The sequence below is a fragment of the Eulemur rufifrons genome, chromosome 30, assembly GCF_041146395.1.
Source record: "Eulemur rufifrons isolate Redbay chromosome 30, OSU_ERuf_1, whole genome shotgun sequence".
NCBI lineage: Eukaryota > Metazoa > Chordata > Mammalia > Primates > Lemuridae > Eulemur > Eulemur rufifrons.
Genome location: NC_091012.1, coordinates 15812893 through 15837262, shown reverse-complemented (window position 1 = coordinate 15837262; position 24370 = coordinate 15812893). Strand labels below are relative to the sequence as shown.

Sequence of the window (24370 nt, the reverse complement as noted above, 5' to 3'; positions counted from 1 at the left end):
TTAGAGTGAATTGGGAAAGAGCTGGTTAAATGAGGAAACAGGCTATCATTCCCCTGTAAAAGTTCATCGTTTCCTTTCCCAATGTATCTTTTTATTAAGAACTTCTATTTTTTATCCTGTGTGCCTCCTCTGCCATCTCACACTCTGGGTCTACCTGCTGTATTTTGGCCACCTGCACCTCATTCATTTGTATCAGTTTTAAGATGGAAATTGGTTGATGGGGTTCTTCCTCATGCATCTTTTTAAAAGCACCTTCCTGGGAGATTTTGCTCCTGTAGTTTTTATTGGAAGTTATTCTGACAGCTGAATAACAGGTGGAGCAGTCCCCTCACATACTGGGAAGCAAGGAACTCTTTCTCGTCGTTGCACAGTTCTCTATAAGAAGCAGCAAATGGGTTGTTTCCACATCTTTGCTATTGTGAATTGTGCTGCTATAAACATTCGGGTACATGTGTCTTTGTTAAAGAATGACCTTTTTTCCTTTGGGTATATGCCCAGTAATGGGATTGCTGGGTCAAATGGCAGGTCTACTTGAATCTTTTTAAGATACCTCCATAATGCTTTCCACAGGGGTTGCACTAGTTTGCAGTCGATATCAGACTAAGGTGGGGGGTGGGGGAGGGGATGGGTGTATGCCTACACAATGAGTGCATTGCGCACCGTTTGGGGAGTGGTAACACTTGAAGGTGCTGACTCGGGAAGGGGGGAGTGGGGAAGGGAGGGATATATACCTACATGATGGGTGCAATGCGCACGACCTGGGGAACAGACACGCCTGGAGCTCTGACTTGGGGGGAAAGGCGGTACAGGAGCAACGTATGTAACCTGCAATTGTGTCCCCCATAACAAGATGAAATTAAAAAAAAAAAAAAAAAGCAGCAGCAAATGATTCTGGGCTGCACCATGGGGCGGTATTCGGCCTCTTCCTCCCCCCATCCCTGACTCTGCAGGAAGTAGAGCTGCTCAAGGGCATCCTGTTGGCAATCTTCTCCTTCCCCAGGATGTGGGTACTCAGAAGTGGGCTGACACTGCACTTCACTTTCTGTTTCCTTTCACAGCCTGTAATTGTTTTGGTGCCAGGCTTGAAGTTCTCCAGCACTTCAGCTGTGTGGAAAACCGCTGTGGTACGCTCCTTGCATTCAGCTAAGAGTTGCATGCTTGGCAAGCGCTGGCCAGGTGCGTCGCTTGAGGGCAGTATTTCCTATATCGCATCACTTTTCTTACGTTCCAGCACATATTCAGAATTTTCTACTAAAGCAAGCAAGAGGCTCTTTTCCAATTCAGAGAGGTATTTGGCAGGTTTTATAATTTTGTCCTTTTGTATTTTTCACTATATTCCGTCTGGACACTAGCTATGTGAGTCCCACTGCGGCGCAAAGAGGCAGCAGCAACATCCTGCCACCAGAGCAAGGGTCACAGGGGGTCTGCTAGGGAGTCTGAGCTAACAATTGATTGTGAACAAGGGTGTAGATGCATTTCAGTGGGAGAGGGGAAGAGTTGTCAACAAATAGTGCTAGAAAAACTGGATATCAACCATGCAGAAAGAATGAAGCTGGACTCCTAGCACAAACCTGTACAAAATTGACTCAAAATGAATCATTTACGCTCATGCAAAGGTAAATGTATTTCTGTGTGTTCAACCCCACTTGTGTTTTAATTGGGTCCCCTATCACCTGTACTCTGACAAACATTTTTCTGTCTGAAGTGATCCTTGGGCATATTCCTGTCACTGGATGTTCAAGGCTTTGTTCCCAGAGGCTTTGCAGGTGATGGCATGGACATGCCACGTTTTATATAAAGCACAATATAATTGAGCTTTTAAGACAACATAAGAATGGTACGTTTTTCATCTGAAGACATTCTTAAAAATGGCTACATAGAAAATTTGTTTCAAGCATTAATCAGACCCTGACTTGGAGAAGCTGCGAAGAGAAACTTTGTTCTCTTCCCCAGATTAAGAACATACATTACTCACCAGTAATTACTTTGTGGTTAGAGTCTCAATGCAATGTCACAGACTTATTTTATTCTGTGAAACAATTAAAAAATTTCCTTAAGGGATTAGGTCAAACTAGTAAGAAAATACTTCTTTCAAGCAAATAGCAAGTAGGCAGAATTCTTTTTTTTTTTTTTTTTTGAGACAGAGTCTCACTCTGTTGCCCGGGCTAGAGTGAGTGCCATGGCGTCAGCCTAGCTCACAGCAACCTCAAACTCCTGGGCTTAAGCGATCCTCCTGCCTCAGCCTTCCGAGTAGCTGGGACTACAGGCATGCGCCACCATGCCCGGCTAATTTTTTGTATATATATATTTTAGTTGTCCATATAATTTCTTTCTATTTTTAGTAGAGACGGGGTCTCGCTCTTGCTCAGGCTGGTCTCGAACTCCTGACCTCGAGCGATCCACCCGCCTCGGCCTCCCAGAGTGCTAGGATTACAGGCGTGAGCCACCACGCCCGGCCTAGAATTCTTATCATATTTTGATTTTTATATAAAAATAAATCATGGCTGATTGTTTTATGCTGCCTCTACTGATCAACAATTCTTATTTTTTAAAGAAAACTTTACATCAACTTGAAAAACACACAGAACTATGTATGTAGACATTCCAGAAAGACAAGAACACCAATATTAAAGCAAAAAAAATTGAAAGACAGTTTGTAGGTAGATACAGAATAATAAATAAAAATATTTTCATATTTTATAAAAATTTATTGAAATGTAATGAAACAATTTCACTTTTTAGTTTTGATCACTATCTTTTTGTCTTTTCAAATCATTTTAATATTTTTATACTAAAAGTGTATTATGTGGACATGAAAGTGTGTACAATTTATAAATATTTGAGAATAATGGTGTACAACTTTTTGACTCACATTTTGAATGTGAGTATGTAATGAAGTGTACCTAAATATTTCTCAAAGGTTTATGGATAACAATGGTTAATATTTTTAATGTGGCAAATCTAATTTAGAAAATTGTTACAATCTTTAATCTCACAACTAAAATAATCCTTTTTAATTTTTCTAAAAAATATTGAATATTTTCTTATTTACAAATACCAATAACAACAACAGGAAAAGTGTAAACCTTCCACTCTTACCAATTACAGAGGAAAACATTTTTAAAAATCCCTTCGAATATTTGTGGCATTCAGGAATATGCTATCCTCTCCTTATTGCTATCTTTGTTTCATTTCTATTTAATCTTTGTTTTATTTGTAACTCCTCCTTTCTGCTTGTACTAGGAAATTTTCAATAAATATCTGTCATGCCTTACACCTAAGATGGTTTAAGTTCCATAAGGCTCTCTAAACTTATCATGGTCAAAATTTTAAGAATTTTCAAAAGTCAGTATATTTTTATGAAAAAATATACATGTTCATGAAGTAGTTATATTTTTATTTGTCAAAATTATTGGAGGTCCTATGTAAGAATTGGATGGTAATTTGCAAATTGGTTTTTACATATGACTTCAGTCTGTTGCGTTGTAAGCTAGAGTTTCCCTGTAAGAATGATACATGGAAAACAAAGTCAAATACATAAAAAAAGCAATTCCAAGTTGTAACTTGCTCATATAAACAAAAAAATACCTCAAGTATGTTTAATTAATTCAAACTAGCTAGTGGACAATTTACTAAGTTCTATTAGTGAAACAAAAAAGTGGTAGGTAGTTCAGTGTAAAAAAAGGAAATGTCTCCACAGCTTTATGCTACCATCCAGGTTTTAAAGACATATCTGACCTTTCCATGTAATATTTTTGATAGAGTGAAAAGTCTTGCAGGTTCTTAAACATATTTGCTTTTCTTGTCACCCATTACTAACCAAAATTTTCACATTTATTTGTGTTCTTATATATTGTAGTATTTTCCCCCTCACAGAAAACAAGCAATTAAAAATAGTAATAATTTCCTTCTTCCACTAAAACCTCACTGTCAGAACAGCTTTTAGATGGTTGTGTGTAATTAGTAAATATCTTTTGAAAAACTAAGACTTTAGCCTGTACTTCTCACAAGGGATATGAGTTTTATTATTTCAAACCTACATTCAATATATTGATTTATGGAGATTGGGAAAGAACATACCTTATTTTGGACCTAGTCATTTGTAAATAATTAGGATAAGGAAGAATTTTAGTGGCCAGTCAGATAAATTAAAATGCATTTCTTTATTAACTGTCACATGTGTAGACATGTACTTGGTACTAAAAGTTAAAAAAAATTCAGTCAAAAATTCAAAGAATTTACACAAATGTGTGGGTGACAAACACATGCAACATTCCTATAATTCAATATAAAATTTAAATTTTAAACAAAATGTAGGTAGAAGAATAAATCTGAAATTATTAGGAAGGTTCAAAGCAAAAGCGGTATTTGAGTTGGATTTAACGACTAGATAGATGGTAAGGGAAGAGCATGATATTACAGGCAAAGAAGGAAAGTGGCACAGTCAGAGACCAGTTTAGGTTTATTTTGAGAATGAGGAGTGTACTCAGGTGAGGACTTCAGGTTTGTATAGAGAAGAATGAGAATTAGGAACAGAAAAATATGTTGCATGTAGATTTTGCAAGACAAAAAATATTCCAGTCTCGAGAAATGTAACTTATAAACAACTTGGGCTGTCTACTCACACATACAGCCTTGTGGAACACAGGCACTTTCAGAGATGATCTAGAAAGCCAATAAGAAAAGTGACTTTCCTGAGGGAGATGGTGGTTAATGTGAGAAGATGCTGAAGAGGAAAAAGGTTGGATAAGGTGGGGGATATAACCATTTATGTCACTCACGGGATTTAACTGGTAAGAGCTCTTTCAAAAGTGGTATGATCAGTAGTGCCAAAAAATCTATTATGTTAATATTATCATGATATATAGATGATACCTTTAGGAAAAAGAAAATGTAATGAAAAGAATAGTCATGACTAAGAAAAACCATTTTACAGACAGAGGAATCTTAAACTTTATGCAGGTAAAAGCATGAAGTAAGAAACATTATGACAAGCAGAGCTTTAGGAAAACAAAACAGAACAAAAAAATAGAATCAGAATCAATCCATGCTGGAGGCTTTTAAGGTTTTTGTAATAATCTGCTGGAAATGGCAAATAAATAAGTAAATGGAGTCTGGGCACGTGGCTCACAGCTGTAATCCTAGCACTCTGGGAGGCCAAGGTGGGAGGATTCCTTGAGATCAGGAGTTCAAGGCCAGCCTGAGCAAGAGCAAGACCCTGTCTCTACTAAAAGTAGAAAAAATTAGCCAGGCAACTAAAAATAGAAACAAAAAATTAGCCGGGTGTGGTGGCTTTTGCCTATAGTCCCTGCTCCTGGGGAGGCTGAGGCAGGAAGATTGCTTGAGCCCAGGAATTTGAGGTTGCTGTGAGCTAGGCTGACACCACAGCACTGATTCTAGCCCAGGCAATAAAGCAAGACTCTGTCTCAAAAAAATTTAAAAAAAATTTAAAAAAAAAGTAAGTGGAGATGACCTGGGCAGTGATGGACAGGGCAAGGGTCATGAAATATTAGTATTGAGAAGGATTCCAGTGGAATCATGGGAGGCAAATATGGAATTATGGAAAATGTTTTAAGCTATAAATAAGTCAGATTCAAGTTGAGGCACAAAAAACTGCAATGCCTGCAGCCAGCACTGGCCAACAGAAAGGGCCCAATTCTTCTCCATGACAACACCTGACCACACATCGCACAACCAACACTTCAAAAAGTTTGAATTAAGTGGGCTATGAAGTTTTGTCTCATCTGCCATATTCACCTAACTTCTTGCCAATCGACTACCACCTCTTCAAGCCTCTCAACAACTGTTTGCAGGGAAAATGCTTCCACAACCAGCGGGATGCAGAAAATACTTTCCAAGAGTTTGTGGAATCCCAAAGCATGGCTTTTTACACTACAGGAAAAAACAAACTTATTCCTCACTGACAAAAACACGTTGATTGTAATGGTTACTATTTTGATCAATAAATGTGTTATAATGATTTAAAATTCATAGTCCAAACCCACAATTATTTTTGCACCAAATCTAAGAAAAAGACTCCATCTAGTATATCAAAGGGCATGATGTCAGCAGGGACCATATGTTCAGAGACTACACCCAACCAGATAAGAATGTAACCCTTTACTACCAGTCCTCACCAGAGGACTGAAGGGTGATAAAAAGAGCAGGGCTTCACCAGCTAGGTGAGGTAATCTCTATAGACACCATCTTGCTGTCACTTGTGGTCAGCACCTGGCATTTTCTTTTGAAAGATGTTGATGATCATGCAGATCAGCCCAAGATACTCTTCTTGTCCATGTTGCTCTCCTTGGACTGGTTCATTAACTCCTTTTCATGTCCTCTTTCTTTTGATGTTAAATGTTACTTTGTTGGATATGAAAATTTTAATCTATAACATGTATATATTGATTAAGTATACTACTATGTATGGTTTGCAATATTGACAGACTTATGGATTTGCTTGCACCTGTGTACCAATGGCTCTGACTACTGAGAGAGCCAGTTGTACTAAAGAGAATTTTCTTTTTGGAAACTCCATGAAGCTCACAGCTTTTATGATTAAAATACCATCAATAAAAGTCTGGACTTGCGGAAAAACACCATACATGGAGCTGGTTCTGTCTGAACCTGTGCTACTCAAGACAATATGCTTTACCGATCTCATGCTTGGATGGTATGACATTGTCAAGTGTTATAAAGGTGTGGAAACTATTTATCTCAATATCTGCACTTATCTGAAGAAGATAAATGTTAAGACATGACTGTTGCTGATAACAACAGAGCACCGAATGAAGGCAACTGTTAGATCTCTGCTACATATCAATATCCAGGCTGAATGTGTTGTCCAACTCCTAATAAAATTTCACTGTTACTGAAATTTACTCCTTTACAGGCATTTTACACATATCAAGTAATTCAATCTTCATTAAAACAATAAATATCATAGGCTGAATATGATAGAAGTCAGTGAATTTCACTTCTGTAGGTCTTGCTCAGATAACTAATTGAAATACTTTATCCTTAGCAGTTTGGTATATTATCAACTCAGGTGTGGTTATGCAAATCAAAAGACCAATGGTAGACCTATACACAGAAACCAACTTTGTAAGACAGAAATAAAAACTTTCAAGAAAAATATATGAAGTGGATTTTATCATATTATGTTTCCTACTTTTTGTCTTTCTGCCTTCCCAGTCAACCAGAATTTCTAGCAAATGGTCAATTCCACCATGATTTCTCAGTTCCTCTTCATGGGCTTTGCTAAAGGCTGGAAACTAAGGTTCTTGCACTCCATGCTATTCCTATGACGTACTTGGCAGCCTGTTTGGGAATCTTTTCATCATCTTTGTCACCCGTGTCAACCAGAACGTTCACAGGCCCTTGTATTCCTGAGGAATTTGTGCATTATGAATATGTGCTATATTTCTATCACTGCCTCCAATGCCTGTGTTAACTCTGTCACTGAAAACAGGGCCCTCTCAGTTGATGGGTGTACAACTCAGATCTTCTTGGACATTTGTTGTGTGTATGTAGTTTCTTTTCCTCACCATCATGGCCCACAACCACTGTGTGGCCATCCGGCAGGCCGTCCATTCCCCAGTCCTCATATACCACCACTTTTGTGTCTGAATAACACTGGCTTCCATACTCAGTGGTCTTTTCTATGCAGGCATGCACACTGCCAACACCTTCCAGTGGCCCTTCTGTGGTTCATCAATTCTCCTGTGATGTGCCCCCTCTGTTGAGGCTCTCTTGCTGTGACCCCTTCAGCAATGTGCTCTTACTTCTTGCCTCTGCCATAGGAGTTTGTGGTGGCTGCTCTATCTTAATGCCCATGTTATATATTTGCACATTTTCTAATGTGCTCAAATTTCCAACCAGACAGTGAAGAAAGGCCTTTTCTCACCCATGCCTCTTATATACTCACAGTGTCTGTCTTCCTCAGTACTCTCATGTGTATGTACCTGCAGGCCTCGGTAACTTCTGAAACAATTCGGGATATAATTCTTTCTGTATTTTATACTATATAGCTTCCATTCTTGAATCCTATTATAGTTGTGTGAGAAGAAGAATAGAAAGGCTGGCACCACATCTAAATTTTTCTTTACTCACCTTTTTAGTACTCACCTTTTCTGGTATTATAAGGATTAAGTCACACAATGTAAAGGCTTCTTCCCAGTGCAGCATACCATACTTATGAGCACACAGTACATGCTCAGTAGACATTGCATTATGCTGGTCTTCACTTTGGAAAATAAGTATCTGTGTTGTGATGACTGTTGGGCATAAGACACTCTATATGCTGTGCTTGCTGTCTCTAGCTGAGTGCTACTAATAATGTATCTAGGTTGAGCAACATCAGCACTAAAACCAGACTTGACAAAGAAGCCAATTAATGTCCCCCTTCCACACCAGCAGATCACATTTCTTAGAGTGAGGCCCACAATACCACATGATTTCTATTCACATTGATGGTTCAGAGACAATTTTTAAGTAATTGCCTCTCAGCTCAGGCTTTCAATTAGGATTATCTGGCTAGCTTGAAAGAAACACCATCACCTGTCTCTTGGGCTGGGTGGGAACATCCATGTGGTTTTAATTGTGCCCAAAATAATTCTCATTTGATACCAGGGTTAAGCATTAGAACTCCCAAATACATTCATGAGACTGAGTTTACACTGTTCCAGAGAGAAGTCACAGGGCCTGCTGCTTTGGGTTTGGTAGGGGCAGATCAGTGTGGTCCAGATTCCCACTGCTGTAGCAGAAAGTCCTGGCACGTGTGGCAGGGGGAGGTCACCAAGGGAAAGACAGGAGAACCTCACATTTTAGTCTCCATGAGGAGACATCATACCTGACTGTTTCCTGTGACTAAGAACAAGTGAGTGTAGACCTTTCTGCATTTTGTGGTCCTCCTGCTTGTGGATGCTGTGTAAACAGGTGAAGAAATTGTGCTGACTCCTTTCAGGGCATAGTCTCAAGATGTAATTCTAATTGTTCTACACAGTCTCACCTGAAAAGAAATTTCAGAGTTGGAGAAGGAGAAGGAGAAATGGCTGTTTTTCAGGTAAGTGTGTCCCAGGTTAGGGGCTGTGTCCACTGTTCCTCCTGGAATGTCATGCAGAACTTCAATTTTTAGAACTTGTAAGCCTTTACTTCTTTACTTCTGATGTTTATGCCTAATGAGTTTTTTCCCATTACATTTTTTTTTCCATTTCTTCTTAGGATGGTCAAGGAGCCCTGGAAAATCCTTCCTCCTTATATAATAAAACTTGCTCTACATTCTCTTCATCCACACTTCTTAATAAAATAATCAAGTTTCATAATAAATGTGTGATATGTAATATTGAAAATGTTCCCATTGGGACAGGTCAACTTATAATAGTGTGGATATTGATATTCCTACTGGAGATGAGATAGGGTCTTTGTATTTGAGTGAAGAAGGGCAACATGTACTTTCAAGGTTTCATCTGGATGTTTTCATCAGCTCTATGTGAAATAGTATTTGGAAAATGCAGAAAGAGGATAGCATTGATTGCCTAGGATAACAAGAAAATTATGGAAAAATAAAAAATAGAAGACTTGCTCTGTATAATGAAAAAGTATTTACGTACAGTATTAAAGATGACAAAACATGGGAAATATCTATAACTTGAACTTTGCATAAAACTGATGATTCTTCATGGTTACATATTGTTGGGCACTACCATCCCAGCACTGATTTTTTTTATCCTCTGTGCAAAGGTGTCTAATACCAATTTGTCCCACTACAGTTGATGTTAATTTCATTCACTTGGTTAAGGTGCTCTCTGACAGATTCATCCAATGTAAATTTAATTGTTTTTCTCTTTATTATTAAGTGTTTTTTGGAGATTTACTGACGGATGTGCATGAACCATCACATTTACACTGGAAGCTCCCCTTTCTTTTTATACCTTGCTTGGAAAATGAAGGCTCTTATCTTTGTCTTCTGGTCAAATGAAGTGAGATAAATTGAAAGTCTGCCAGTTACTGGATGTTGACAAAATACTGTCCTTAGGTTAGAAGCACTGGCTTCACTGGTTATATTCTGTGAAATGCAGAGACTCAGACCCCACCCCAGATCTCCTGAATGAGAATCTGTATTTTAACAAGATCTCCAGTTCATTACTGTACACGTGAAAATTGGGTGATACCTTCTAACTCACTGTTTCTCTGTGTGAGAAATATGCACAACTTATTTCATATGATGTAAATATAGCACACATAAATTTATATTGCTGTGTTGAGGCCCTTTATCTTATTTTATTTTATTCATTTATGTATTTTTTATTTTTTTGGAGACAGAGTCTCGCTCTGTTGCCCAGGGTAGGGTGTCATGGCGTCAGCCTAGCTCACAGCAACCTCAAACTCCTGGGCTCAAGTGATACTTCTGCCTCAGCTTCCTGAGTAGCTGGGAATACAGGCATATGCCACGATGCCCAGATAATTTTTCTATATATATTTTTAGCTGTCCATATAATTTCTTTCTATTTTTAGTAGAGACAGGGTATCGGTCTTGTCAGGCTGGTCTCAAACTCCTGAGCTCAAAAAATCTGCCCGCCTCGGCCTCTCAGAGTGCTAGAATTAGAGGCGTGAGCCACCGCGCCCAGCCGAGGCCCTTAATTTTATATTAAATACTTTATCATGCATTACAGTATCATATGCACACTAGTTTCATACATGTTATATGATCTTCATTTCTGAGAATTAGAGAATATGTTCAAGAATATCACTGTGCTAAAAAATAGCTTTTTGGATAATTCCAGTCACCCATATGTCAGAAACAGTTCTCATAACTTTCATTTTCCTTGTAGTCAAATTAAGAACTCTCTCCTTGGAAACTTGGGAAATATGTGTCTTTTTTCAGGAACTGGTGACATTCTGGGATGTGGCTATAGAATTCTCTACAGAGGAGTGGGCGTGCCTTGACAACGCACAGCGAAATTTATATAGGGATGTGATGTTAGAGAACTACGGAAACCTAGTCTCCCTTGGTGAGGATCACTTCAATACACAATTCCTATTCCACACTAAGGGCATTATTTTACTTTTGTAGATTATTTCTTGGAAGTTTCTACTTTACATGAATGAATTTTATATCCCTGCTTTTAAAGAAAATTTGAAGGATTTTGGTGTAGAAAATAAAATCACTAGATGTCTCATCTTATGAACCTTTTCCTTTCTTGAGCTGATCTGTATACTTAACTCTAGATTAATGGTTCCTCTAGAAATCAGGGTATATAATTGTTGCCTGCACCTTAGAATATAATTTCCACCACTTATTTTTTATTTGGTGCTAGTGGGAATTGGTGCTCTGGAGCCATAAATTTGGAATAATGTCTTATCATTCTACATTGTCTGTAAGAAAACAATATTTTGGAAAACAGTTTTCTAGAATCTTCCATAATATTCTGTCCATAAGTATAGTACTTGTAAGATGAGTAACTAGAGAGTCTTCAGCAAGAGTCTTGTGAATTCTTTCTAATAAAACAGGTCTTACTGTCTCAAAGCCAGAGCTGATCACATGTCTGGAGCAAAGGATAGAGCCCTGGATTATGAAGAAAGAGGGAACAGCTAAATATCCAGGTAGGTGAGATTCAGTAAAGCAGATAACAAGTGTTACAGAGCCAAAGCTCAAGGAGAAAGGCAGATATAAAAACGTGGTTTGGAACGCTCCACTCTATTGGAAATGTTTTTTGAGAAGCCTGTGTATGTTTCTCTTTCTCTTACAGAAGGACATCTTCTGTCCCATGCTCTTAAACTCTCTAAGAACTGTACCCCTACAGTGATCTTCCTTAGAATTCAATGAGAGCTAAAGTTCTTGTCATGGCTTATAAGGGACTATGTTATCTGTAAACACTTCTATTGTTTGGGGAGATATGGGAATATCTGTACATATTCTGAAGACCTCTACATTAAAGCATCTTTTGACAGCGTTTTGCTTTGCTGCCCCATCTGGAGTACAGTGGTTGATCATATCTCTCTGCAAACTGAAACTTCTGGGCTCTAGGGATCCTACTACCTCAATCTTATGAGTACCTAGGACTATGGGCATGAGCCACCATGGCCAGCTTATTTATTCCTATTATTATTATTTTTGTTAAAATGGAGTCTCATTATGTGGCTGGGGCTGGTTTCAAGATCCTGACCTCAACTGATCCTCCTTTCTTGGCTTCCCAAAGGGCTGGGATTATAGTTGTGATCCACCATGCCCAGCTCCATTTTTTAAGTTCCTTTTGTTGCCTCTTTTTTTTTTTTTTATCTTTATGATGCCATTTATTAAACTGAAAGGAAAGAAGATGGTACATTCTGGGTTTTACTTAAAAAGGGATTTAATTGAATAATTAGTTCGTCACTACTTGAAAACTATACTTTCTTCCTCAGCAATGGATGGCAATGAGGCGAAAGCAGCTTTCCTGGTCCTCAACTTGCCTTTAATGGAAAGCATTACAGAATTTCAGCAGTGAACATTAATTATCTGGCTCCTAGTCAAACCCCAGCTCCAAGAAAATGTGGGACAGAATCTAAGATGTAAGTTCTGTTCAAGGCATGAAGATTCCAATCTCAAATATTTCACTCCAACAACTTATGTTGTACCAGCTGTTCCATCATTGAATACTAAATGGTCATTGAAAACGAACGAAGATAACGGTACCCTCATCGCCGTCATTCTCTACTAATTTTTACATGAACTGTTTTATATCCAAATATATGCATATAAAACATTTGTACAGATAAATTAGTGTTCAGAATTAAAAATATGTAGTACCATCCATAACTATCCTTTCTATGTTCTGAAATCGATACAATTGTTTAAGACTGGAAACCTGAACACCCTGGCTACACATTAAAAACACATCAGAATACCCATGTTGTGGAACTGACCATCTCATACAAGCAAAATCACACTTATAGTGCTTTCATTATTGCTTAATCCTATAATGAGGCTTAAAAAAGGAGACCACTGAATACTAAAGTCAAGTATTTACTAAATAGTGTTGATTTCTACTAGCCAAACAGCCTTCTACAAACCAACAGCAGAACCAGGATAGTCTTTCTCAGCTCATTGTCTATTAGGAGTTTGATACATTTTCAATTAAAGTCTTCGTTTTTCCTGTAGACTTCAGCATGTGTGGCCCAAACAACAGTGTCTCTGAGGTGGCCTCTGATTCAGACTTTGAAACTCCTTTGTCAGTTTCATCTTGGTTATCATTTCAATACCGATAAGCAAATTTCTTTTTCAGAGCCTCTGCTATGAGGGCAGCAGGGTCAGCAGCATCCACTGGCTTGGGCTTTACATCTTGCTCTGACCTCTTTACTGACCGAAGTTTTACACTGTTCATATCTTTAAGGATCTCTAGCATATTTGGCATGTCAGGTTTCTTTGGATTGCTCTTCACCAAAGTCTCTCCAGCACTGGCTCTTTTCTGTCTTCGCTCCTTAATCAGATCAACAGCCGATACACTTTGGTGCAGCTCTGGTGGAAGGGGAGGCGGAGGAGGTGGGGGTGGTGGCGGAGCGGGTGGCGGTGTGATAGCAGATGTGGTAGAATCTAAGTCACCTGCAATGAGATTTTGCTGTTCTTGCAGGGTCACAATTTTGGCAATCTGAGCTCTAAGAGCAGCAAGTTCGTTTTCAAGAGCACAGATCTTCTGCAATGCTTCCTCATTGGCCAGTGCTGGAGTCTTCAGGGGAGGCTCTTCTTGAGACAAGTCTGGTAACGAAATCTGCCTGCCTGGGGGCTTCTCAAAGGAAAGTCATCCTGAAGGGGTGTCCTTGACCTGACCTCTGTCCTCAGTCTTGTTGAACACTCTCCTTCTTCTTTGGCTACCCATCCGATGTCAGCAAAAGACGCCACTGCATCCTCTCCTGGGTGGTTGGGACTCCATTCTGTTGCATGGCTGGTAAGCTGAAACTGAACTCTTGGACACTGAATAAGAGATAAATTAGTTCCAATTTTCCTTAGGATACTTCGAGATGAACCATATGGCTTCCCAGACCAAAGTACCGATTGCATGCTTACTCCAACTTGTTGAAAAACCGTCCTAATTAGGCGCTTAATCCAGCCAAGCATTTAGATGGCAAAGTCTCCCCAAATTTGCATTTCAAGTACTTCAGGCATACATAGCAGCACATGGTCCATAAAGCACACTCGACCGCGCGGCAGCGAGCACCACCTCCAGCTGCTCAGGCTTCCAGCCTGTTGCCTCATTTTTGAAATGTGTAAAAGGGAATAGTGGAGAAATTGTGATTTGCTTCAGTAATGCTAGAAACACTAGGGACAGATGTTTCATATTTTCTGCATCATGATTCACAATTCTAAGATTTCAGAGGCAATCCTATAGAAATTCAGACTCATTAATTTTATACAAATGCATGGCCTCTTCCTAAACCTAAGAACATCTAATGGTATTTCACTTCGAAATATCCTTTTTTCTTTTTTTATGTATATTCTTTTTTCTAGTATAAAATAAGAGTAAAATTTCAACTTTATAGTAACCAGATTCCCAAACTGTAATATAGTTTATTTTCCCTACTCACTTCATAGAATTCTTAAATATACTGTCTCCTTGAGTGCTTCAAATTGCTGAATATATTCAACAATTGATACATTATATTTTGATACTTATATTCCATAATTTTCCACTATTTAGTACTATCAGGAAATTGTCATTCATATATATGTGTGTATGTGTGTATATATATTTGTGTGTGTGTGTGTGTGTGTGTGTTTAACTGGTAAATTTTTCCGCAAATAAGAATTGCATAACTGTATATATTTATTGTATACATTGTAAGTATTGCTGCAGTATACATGGGAGTGAAGAATTTTCTTGAGATACTCATTTTACACCCTTGGTTATACTCATAATTAGAATTGATGAATGATAAGGCAGTTCTATTATTTGCATTTTTAAACAAATCTCTGATGATATTACCGGTTTACAATCAATAACTGTACAGGGATTGCATTTCTGCACACTTTACCCACACTTGTTATGTCTCTTTTTTTGGACATTAACCGTTTTAACAGTTGTGAGGTGATACCTTATGATAATTTTGATTTGTGTTTGAATGATATTTTGGTGATGCTGAGTTACTCTTCATGTTACCTTCATAAAAGAATTTTATGCCTCCCATTTAAATCTTTATTACATCTGGAGTTATTTTTTGAATATCATGTAAGAAAAATAGCCTATTTTTATTCATTTGTTTGTGGGTATCCAGTTTTCCAGCAACAAGCATTGAAGAGACCATAATTTATGCATTGTGCATTGCTAGTGCCTTAGGTAAAGGTTGGTTGACTTTATATACTTCAGTTTATTTCTGAGCTCTCCATTCTGTTCCATTGTTTTTTGTGTTGGTTTTATGTGCATATTTTGTTTTTATTACTATCACCTTGAAATATAGTTTGAAACCAGAAAGTGTGATGCCAGAACCTTTTTTCTTCTTTCTCAATATTGTTCTGGCTCATCAAACTTACATGAGATATCATCCAAATGTTAGGATATGTTTGTTAATACTGTGAGTAATGCCCTGGAATTTTGATAGGGAGTGCATTGAATCTATACATTGTTTTGGATAATATCTTTGTATTTACTCATGTCATCTTCAACTTCTTTTATTAATATCTTATAGTACTCAATGTAAAGTTGTTTTTCTTTTACTACTTTGGTTAAATTTATTTCTTAGCAATCTATTCTCTTGATGTTATTGTAACTGAGAGTGTTTTCCTTTTTTATTGGATAGTTTATTAGTGTGTAGAAAAACAACTGATGTTTGAATGTAAATTTTATATCCTGTGACTTAACTGAGTGGTTTTATTACTTTATAAGGGTTTTTTTTTCCTGTCTTCTTTATGGTTTTTGATATAAAAGATAATGCCATCTGCAAACACTGTTATTTTTACTTTCTCCTGTCTAATATGAGTGGATTCTTCTCATGTTCTTGCCTAGTTTTTCTACTTAGGTCTTGTAGTAATACCATAAAATAGAAGCATTAAGAGTGGTTGCACATTATCCTTATATTGGTATCTGTGTATGTGAAGAATTAAATACCTTTTCTAGTTTTAAGCTTGTTTTGGAAGGTAAAGATGTTTCTTTTTGGGTACTTGGGCTAAAGATATGTCCACTGGGTTTTCAATGAAGAGTTGCTGTATCTAGGTCACAAGGCTTCCCCTTGCTCTGCAGTGGAGTCTGCATTTGATGGGCCAGTTCTGAAGAGCCTGGGTGGTTTTCAATCCTCTCTTGTTTCTGGGTAAGCTGGTTACCTTCAGGATTTTGATCTCTATGATACATACTAGGGTATGTTTGTGCAGTTGAGTCTGCATATGGTGGGGCTGATACCAGCTGTGTGCGTGGGTGTGGCTCCCAATGAGTACCTTGGAAGTTTCCCTTCAGGTCTCTGTGTGGATCTATGCACTGAAAGAACTGGCCATGGACTGTAGTTGAGACAGCTGTAGCAGAGTCACAGGTCTGCTTTTCAGATGACAGTAAGACCAAATTATTCAGGTCTGCCTCCATGACTGCAGATAGGTGTGTTTCTCCCAAAGTCTCTGGATGAGCAGCACCACTGCAACTTTGTCGCAGGGAACAGTTAGAGACTCCGTGTATCCAGATTGGTTGATCCATGATGTAGTCTGTAGTCATGACAATGGGTCCTTAATTTTGGCACCTGTATGAGAGCCTGAATATTCAAAATGACCCTCCAGGATCTATGGTTCCACTAGGGTTTAATGACCTTCTATTTAGGTCCCAAATTCAAATAAGTGTAATTTTCCATGGATGGCCACCAAGGTTTTGTTGTTGTTTGGAAAAATACAAGCAGATCCTTCACCTCCCACCATATTGCTGAGTTTAGTCTCCTTATATATTTTTAATTTCTGATCTGTTCTGTTTCAATTTTTTATAATTTTAGAATCAAAGGTTCAGAATAACATGACAGCATTTCAATTTCTCTACATTCTCACCATATGTATGTATGTATGTATTTGTATATATATTTATTTGTTTAAAAGCTCTCAATGTAATGAATGTGAGGTGATATCTCATTGTGATTTTGCTTTGCATTTCTGTAAAGATTAAAAATTTTCAGAATCCTTTCAAATTTTGTTTGTCCATTTGTATTTCTTCCTTGCAGAAATGCCAGATCAATCCATTGTCCATTTTTCAATCAAGCTATACACTTTTTGTTGTTGAATTTTAGTCATTGTTTATATCTTCATGATGTTAACCCCTATCAAATATGTGATTTGTATCTATTTTTACCCATTTTGTAGGAGGCATTTTTACTCCACTTAGTCTTTTCTTTGTGCAGAAATTTCGAAGTTTGATGCAATCCCATTTTTCTTTTCTTCATTTTTATTGCTTATGCATTTGATATGACATCTACTAAAACAGTGCCAGGACCAATATCATGATCTTTCCCCTTTATTTTCTTCTAAGAGTTTTATACATGTATTTCTCTTTTTTTTATTTCAGCTTATTATGGGGGTACAAAAGTTTAGGTTATGTATATTGAACATACCCCCCGACACCCCCTGAGTCAGAGCTTCAAGCGTGCCCATTCCCCAGACAGTGCGCATTGCACTCATTATGTATGTATACACCCATCCCCTCCCCCACCCACATCTGCCCGTCACCCGATCAATGTTATTCCTGAATGTGCTCCTAGGTGATGATCAGTGAAACCAATTTGACAGTGAGTACATGTGGTGGTTATTTTTCCATTCTTGGGATACTTCACTTAGGAGAATGGGTTCCAACTCAATTGCCCATCAATACATGAGTGGATTAATAAAATGTGGTATATGTATACCATGGAGTACTACTCAGCTATAGGAAACAATGGTGATATAGCATGTTGTTTTTATTCCTGAAGATTTGTTTTCAAATCAAGAAGTGCAATGTCTCTTTGTTTTTATTTTCTAAAACAGTCTGACTATTTATTGTTCCAATACATTTTAGAATTTATTTTATTTATTTTTTTTATTTCAGCTTATTTTGGGGGTACACAATTTAGGTTATGTATATTGCCCATCCCTCCCTACCCCCCCGTAAGAGCTTCAAGCATGTCCATTACCCAGACAGTGTGCATCACACTCATTATTTAGGTATACACCCATCTCCTCCTGTCACTCCCTCATCTGCCCGACACCCAATTGGTGTTATTTCCAAATGTGCACTTAGGTGATGATCAGGGAAACCAATTTGCTGGTGAGTACATGTGGTGCTTATTTTTCCATTCTTGGGATACTTCACTTAGTAGAATGAGTTCCAACTCCTTTATATATCTCCAGATCAAGTATGATTGGAACTTATTGACATTGCATTAAATTTGTATATTACTGTGGATACTATTGACATCTGAACAATTTTAAATTGTCTGACCATTGAGCATGAATACATTTAAGAGTGTGTTTAATTTTGACATATTTTTGTATTAGCCAGTTTATCTTTTGCTTTTGATTTCTAGGTTCACTTCATTTTTGCCAAAAAATATATATTGTATGTTTTTAGCCCCCTTCAAGATGATAAGACTTAAGTGTCCTAACAGCATTTGCCATGTCTGATTGAAACTATTGTGTATTCTGCTATCTTTGACTGAAGAGCTCTGTAAACATCTTTCACATCTAACTGGTCTATAATGTTTTTCCCATTATCTGTTTCTTATTGATCTTCTATCAAATTTTTGTATTCATCATTGAAAGTGAGGTCTCCAAGTCTCCTATAATTAGTGTGTTGCTAGGTGTTTCTTGCAACACTTCTGTCCACACTTTTGTTCATATTTGCTTAATAAATTTAAAAGCCATGATGTATATAATATATATTTAAAAATATCTATGATAAAATATGTGCATTGCATATATATCTTCTATGTGTATTCTGTGCTATAGATTTCTGCTAAATGACCCATTTTATCATTATATTATAAGCAGTCTTTGTCTCTTCTGATGGTTTTTGACTTAAGGAGTATTTCCTTTAATTATGGCCAAAATATCCTCCTCTAATTATTTACATACATTTATTTTTACAATTACTTTCAACCAATTTGACTTTTCAGAGCTAAAGGAAGGCTTTCGTAGGTGGCATATTGTAGGGCACTGTTTGTTTTTAATTGATAAAGTCATCTTATTTTTCATTAGAGAATTTAAGCCACTTATATTTAAAGTAACTTCTAAAGGATATGAAGTTACCATAGAAATTTGTTAATTCTTCCCCATGTGCCCTGTAGATACATGGTTCCTCACTGCCTGTCTTATTCTCTTTATTTTTGTTTCCTTGATTTGGAAGTAACATGCTTTGATTGTTTCCCATTTGCTTTTGCATACCTTCTACAGGCATTCTGTTTGTGACCACATTAGGAAATGGAGACTACCTAAATAATCTCTATGTTACAACAATATATCTTAATCTCACAACAGCTTCACTTCAAGTGAATAAAAAACCTATACGTCTTAAAGTGCCACATGTTCTTATTAACATCACAAATTATACCTTTTATATCGTATATATGAGAACAGATATTTGCACATTTATGCCTTCAGTATTTTTTAATTCTATAGAATTATTATGAGGGTTTATGAATCATCATGATCATATAGAATTCTATATCTGTTTATAGATTTATCTTTAACACAGAGCTTTATGTTTTTAAGTGTTTATAATGCTACCCAACATCATTTTATTTTTCATCACAGTGGACTCCCTTTACCTTTCTTCTGACCTATTCCCTTGGTGATGAACACCATTGACTTTTCCTTAACTTGGAAAATCTTTAATTTTTCTCTTGTTTTTGAAAAAAATATTTCCCAGAGGAAGCCTTCTTAGTTGGTAGTATTTTTTTTTTTATCACTCTGGAATTTAGAAAATTCTCAGCTGCCTTATTCTCCAAATAATCTTTCTGCCATTTTCCCACTATATTCTTCTTCTAGGAATCTTTCTTAGATACATTGGTCTACCTGATTGTGTCCAAGGGTCCCATACTCCACCTTCAGTTGTCTCCCTTTTAAAATTTTGCTTCCGTGACTCAATATTTATAAATGAAATGTCTTCAACTTTCTGATTCTTCTGCTTCATTAAGTGTGCTTCTGTGCTTCTCTAGAGAATTTTTCAACTCAGTTATTGTATTTTTCAGATCCACAATTTGTGTGGGTTCTTGTTATAGTTTTTATGTCAGTTAATATCTCAGTTTCTTCAGGCATCATTTTGCAGATTTTGTTGTCTGTGTTTTCTTTTTGTTTGTAGGGGATGTTTCAGATGATTATTTTTAATGTTTTTCAGATACTGCAAATATCTCCATTTCTTAAGCATTGATTCCTGGAGACTTATGTTTTTTGTTGCTGTGGAACAGGTTTTGTGAATCCTCTGCATTCCCTGAAATCTTGTGATAAGTTCAGTTAATTTTATCTTTGTTTTTACCTATGTATTGTAATTTTGTGTGACAATATTCAACTCTGCTCACTTTAACACAGTATGAGTTACTATTTAAATTGGAATTAGCAATTTAGCCATTGCTAAAATAATTCTGTATGTGTTTGCTTGCCGGTATGAGTAAAAATTATGTCTAGTGTGTTTCAAACTTACTTGTTTTCTTGGTTTGTGGTCTATAATTGTTTTATCTTGACTAGATGAGTAGTCATAAAAATTGTAATTTCAGCAGCTCTTTATTGGTGAATGTGTATTATATTTGTGTGAGAGAAATAATCATGTAAGGAGACTTCAAGATGGCTGACGAGAATCAAGGCTTGGTTGGACCTTTCAGGTAGAACAGTTGAGAATTCAACAGATGGGAGTGGAGGATGATTCCTGATCAGCAGTGGACCATAGGGTGTGAAATAAGTGAATTCCAGGACACTAAGAGCAGGTAATGAGCAGCTGAGAAGAGAGGAGGATAGAAGGTAGGAACTGGCACAAACAAAATCACAGAACTTCTGGAGCCCAGGGAAAAAGTAAGGGATTTTGACCTCCCCCACCCAGGTGCCTCAGGCCTGCAATACGATGCATGTCTCTCATGCCATGCGAATGTGCTATGAGCAACAAGAGAGGCAGCATCACTACACCTGGACACCCCATCTTCTGCACCTGATACACTCCTGGCATCCCAGGAAGTAATTTTGGCTTAAGGTTCTCATAGCTGTGTGACCACAATCACCCTATAGCAACTGCCAAAGCAGCTTGCACTGAATGACTAAGCCTGCTTTGGGTAACAGGTAGCACACTTCCAGCAAAAGCTGCACTGAGTGATTGAGCATGCCTTTGGCAATGGGGTGCAAACTACCAGCCAAGCCTGCCTTGGAAAGTGTAGCTGGTGAGAGAGGAGGAGGTTAGCCTGGCACTCAAGCTTCCTGAGAGTGTTACAGGAAGACCATGGCCCGTTCTCGCCACCATAGCTGATGCTGGAATTCTCTGTGCTGAGATGCCCAGCTCTCAGTGCCACAGGTGCATTTTCACCTAGCTCCAGTATTGTGGCCTCAGCTTGTGATCTTCCCATTGACAGGTACTTGGTGCATCTGCCTGCTAATAGCACAGTCAACAGGATGAGAAGCATTGGGGAAGGGTTCCAGTTTCAAAATTAGGCAGTGAATGAAAGGCTGTGTCTATTGGGAGGGTGTGGAGGAGAAAAGGAAAACACTGGTCTATCAATGTTCCCCCTCCAAACCTACCCTCAAGAACTGCCATATTGGATTTTGCTGAACCAGGGAGAATCAATTTGCATAAATACTGATTCCCATGGTAACTAAATACATCTGGTGCCTCCATCTGACTTATAGAAGCTGCCCGCAACACCACTCACTTTAATAGAGAGTTCAGCTTGATCCAAAAGTTCCTTGAGCTGCCAGTGTTCCCCAAGGGGAAGTGTCCCCCTGGCAGAGTTTCCTGAGGGTAGAGAGAAGACAATATAGTTGAATGGGGTCACTTCAGCCCCTTCTGGACCCAGAGACATGGAATGAACCTTTAACCTATACATATCTGTGAACTGCATTTGTGGAACTGGAGGACAGCATAATCCAACCTAACATCACCCAGCCTAATTCCCCACCTGCCTCTTCTGTGGTAGTAAATAAATGATTTACATGGAGGTTTCAGGGCCCCCACCCACAGCCTGGGGCATTGGAGGGCTTCTCCTGAGGAACTAGAGCTGGTCACAGGATCCCAAAACAATAGTTTACCTTCTTCCTTCCTGCAAACACCATCTACTGACAGGGAGATTAACTCATACACCTGTTACACATTTACTCAATCATAGAGGGTGTAGTTGATTCTCACGCACAAGCACCAACTAACTCAGAAAATAAACTGTGCATATCATTATCTAAACAAAAGAAAATCCAAAATAAAGAAGCAAAGTCTGCTCCAGATGAGAAGGAACCAGCAAATGGACTCTGGATGTATGAAGAATCAGAGTGAAGCATCACCCCCAAATGGGAACACCAGCTCCCTAGCAATGGATACCAACCAAAAACAGAATACTGAAAGGACCTATGAAGTATTTCAAACATCGATAGAAAGGAAACTCCATGAAATTCAAGATAAAATGGAAACTCAACACAACGAAACCACAAAAACTATGCAAAAACAGAATGAAAAATTTACAAAAGATATTGAATTAAAGAAAAATCAAACAGCTTCTGGAAAGGAAAAATTCATTCAATGAACTACAAATCACAGTGGAATGCCTTAAGAACAGGTTACATCAGGCAGAAGAAAGAAACTCAGAGTTTGAAAACAACACCTTTCAATTAAACAAGTCAATCACAGAGATAGAGCAGAGAAATAAGAGGAATGAGCAAAGCCTACAAGATACATTGGATCATGTAAAGAGGCCTAAGATAAGACTCTTAGGGACTCCTGAGGGTGAAGGAGAAAATAAACAAGGGTTGGATAATTTTGGGGGTAAAATTAAGGAAAATTTTCATGTCCCTGCTACAACTCTACATATCCAGGTTCAAGAAGCTCACAGGACCCTTGGGAGATTCATCAAGAGACAAAAATATCACAACACATTGTCATCAGACTGGCCAAAATAAACATGAAAGAGGTACTCCTAAGAGCCATAACGTGAAAAGAGCAGGTAACGTACAAAGGAAACCCTGTTAGACTAACTGCAGACCTCTCAACTGGGACCTATAAGTCAAAAGGGATTGGGGCCCTATTGGGTCTTCTCAAACAGAATAATGCCCAGACTAGATGTTTGTGTTTTCCAAAATTGAGTTTCACTTGAGGTGAAAATAAAGTTTTTCTCAGACATGCGAACACTGAGAGAATTCATCAAGACAAGATCTTCCCTGCAGGGAGTACTCAGAACTTCTTTATTCATAGATCAACATGATAAACACTTAACAACATTAAATGACCCAAGAGCTAAGGTAGAAGTCCAGTGGCTTAAGAGATAAAACAAACCAACAGCATTCAACTCAACAGGATGAACAGAAATCCACCACATTAATCAAATATTTCAATAAATGTGAATGGTTTTAACTACCTAGTGAAGAGACATACGCTGGCTGAATACATAAATATATACAGGCAAGTATCTGCTATCTTCAGGAAACACATTTAACCCACAAGGACTCATCCAGACTGAAGGTCAAACGACAACATTGTATGCTAACTGAAACCCAAAGAAAGCTGGAGTAACAGTTCTCATATCAGATAACTTCGACTTCAAATCAACAAAAGTAATGAAAGAGAAAGATGGCCATTATATAATGATAAATGGAACAATTCTCCAAGAAGGTATAACAATCTAAAATATTTATTATGCACCAAATACAGGAGCACACAGATTCATACTGCTAAAACTACTTGACCTAAACAAAATCATAGATAATACAACCATAATGCCAGGGACTTCAACACCCTGCTGACAGAACTATACAGCTCCTCCAAGCAGAAAATAAACAAAAAGACAAGGGACTTAAATAGAACTCCAGAACATATGGGCCTACTAGACAGTTACAGAACATTCTATCCCAAAACACCAAAAAATACTTTTGGCTCATCAGCTCAGAGGACATTCTCTAAGATTGATCATGTCCTAAGCCATAAAAAATGTCCCCCAAAATTAAAAAAAAATAGAAATTATACCATGCATTTTCTCAGACCACAATAGAATAAAATTAGAAATCAACAAAAGAAGCACTCATCTCTACACAAAGTCATGAAGACTAAACAACCTACTGCTGAATGATTGGCAGATCAAGGAGGAAATTAAGATGCAAATGAAAATATTCTCTCAACTAAATGATAATGGGACACAAGTTATCCAAATCTTTGAAAACAGCTAAAGCACCCTGAGAGGAAAATTCATAGTCATAAATCCCTACATCCAAAAGACAGAAAGGTAACAA

The 24370-nt window shown here is 37.7% G+C and overlaps 1 protein-coding gene and 2 pseudogenes across 1 annotated transcript in view; 1 reads left to right on the top strand and 2 right to left on the bottom strand.

Annotated features, from left to right (window-relative positions):
* LOC138378784 (myb/SANT-like DNA-binding domain-containing protein 3) lies at nucleotides 1-7593 on the bottom strand (annotated as a pseudogene).
* Nucleotides 7594-9049: 1456 nt separating this feature from the next.
* Nucleotides 9050-24370, top strand: part of LOC138378783 (zinc finger protein 679-like) — a 45351-nt gene continuing 30030 nt past the window's right edge. The window contains exons 1-3 of the mRNA XM_069464142.1: nucleotides 9050-9064; nucleotides 10886-11012; nucleotides 11512-11604. Coding sequence (XP_069320243.1) covers nucleotides 9050-9064; nucleotides 10886-11012; nucleotides 11512-11604 — 235 coding nt within the window. The remainder of the gene's footprint in view (nucleotides 9065-10885; nucleotides 11013-11511; nucleotides 11605-24370) is intronic.
* On the bottom strand, nucleotides 12891-14211 carry LOC138378116 (mitochondrial fission regulator 1-like; annotated as a pseudogene).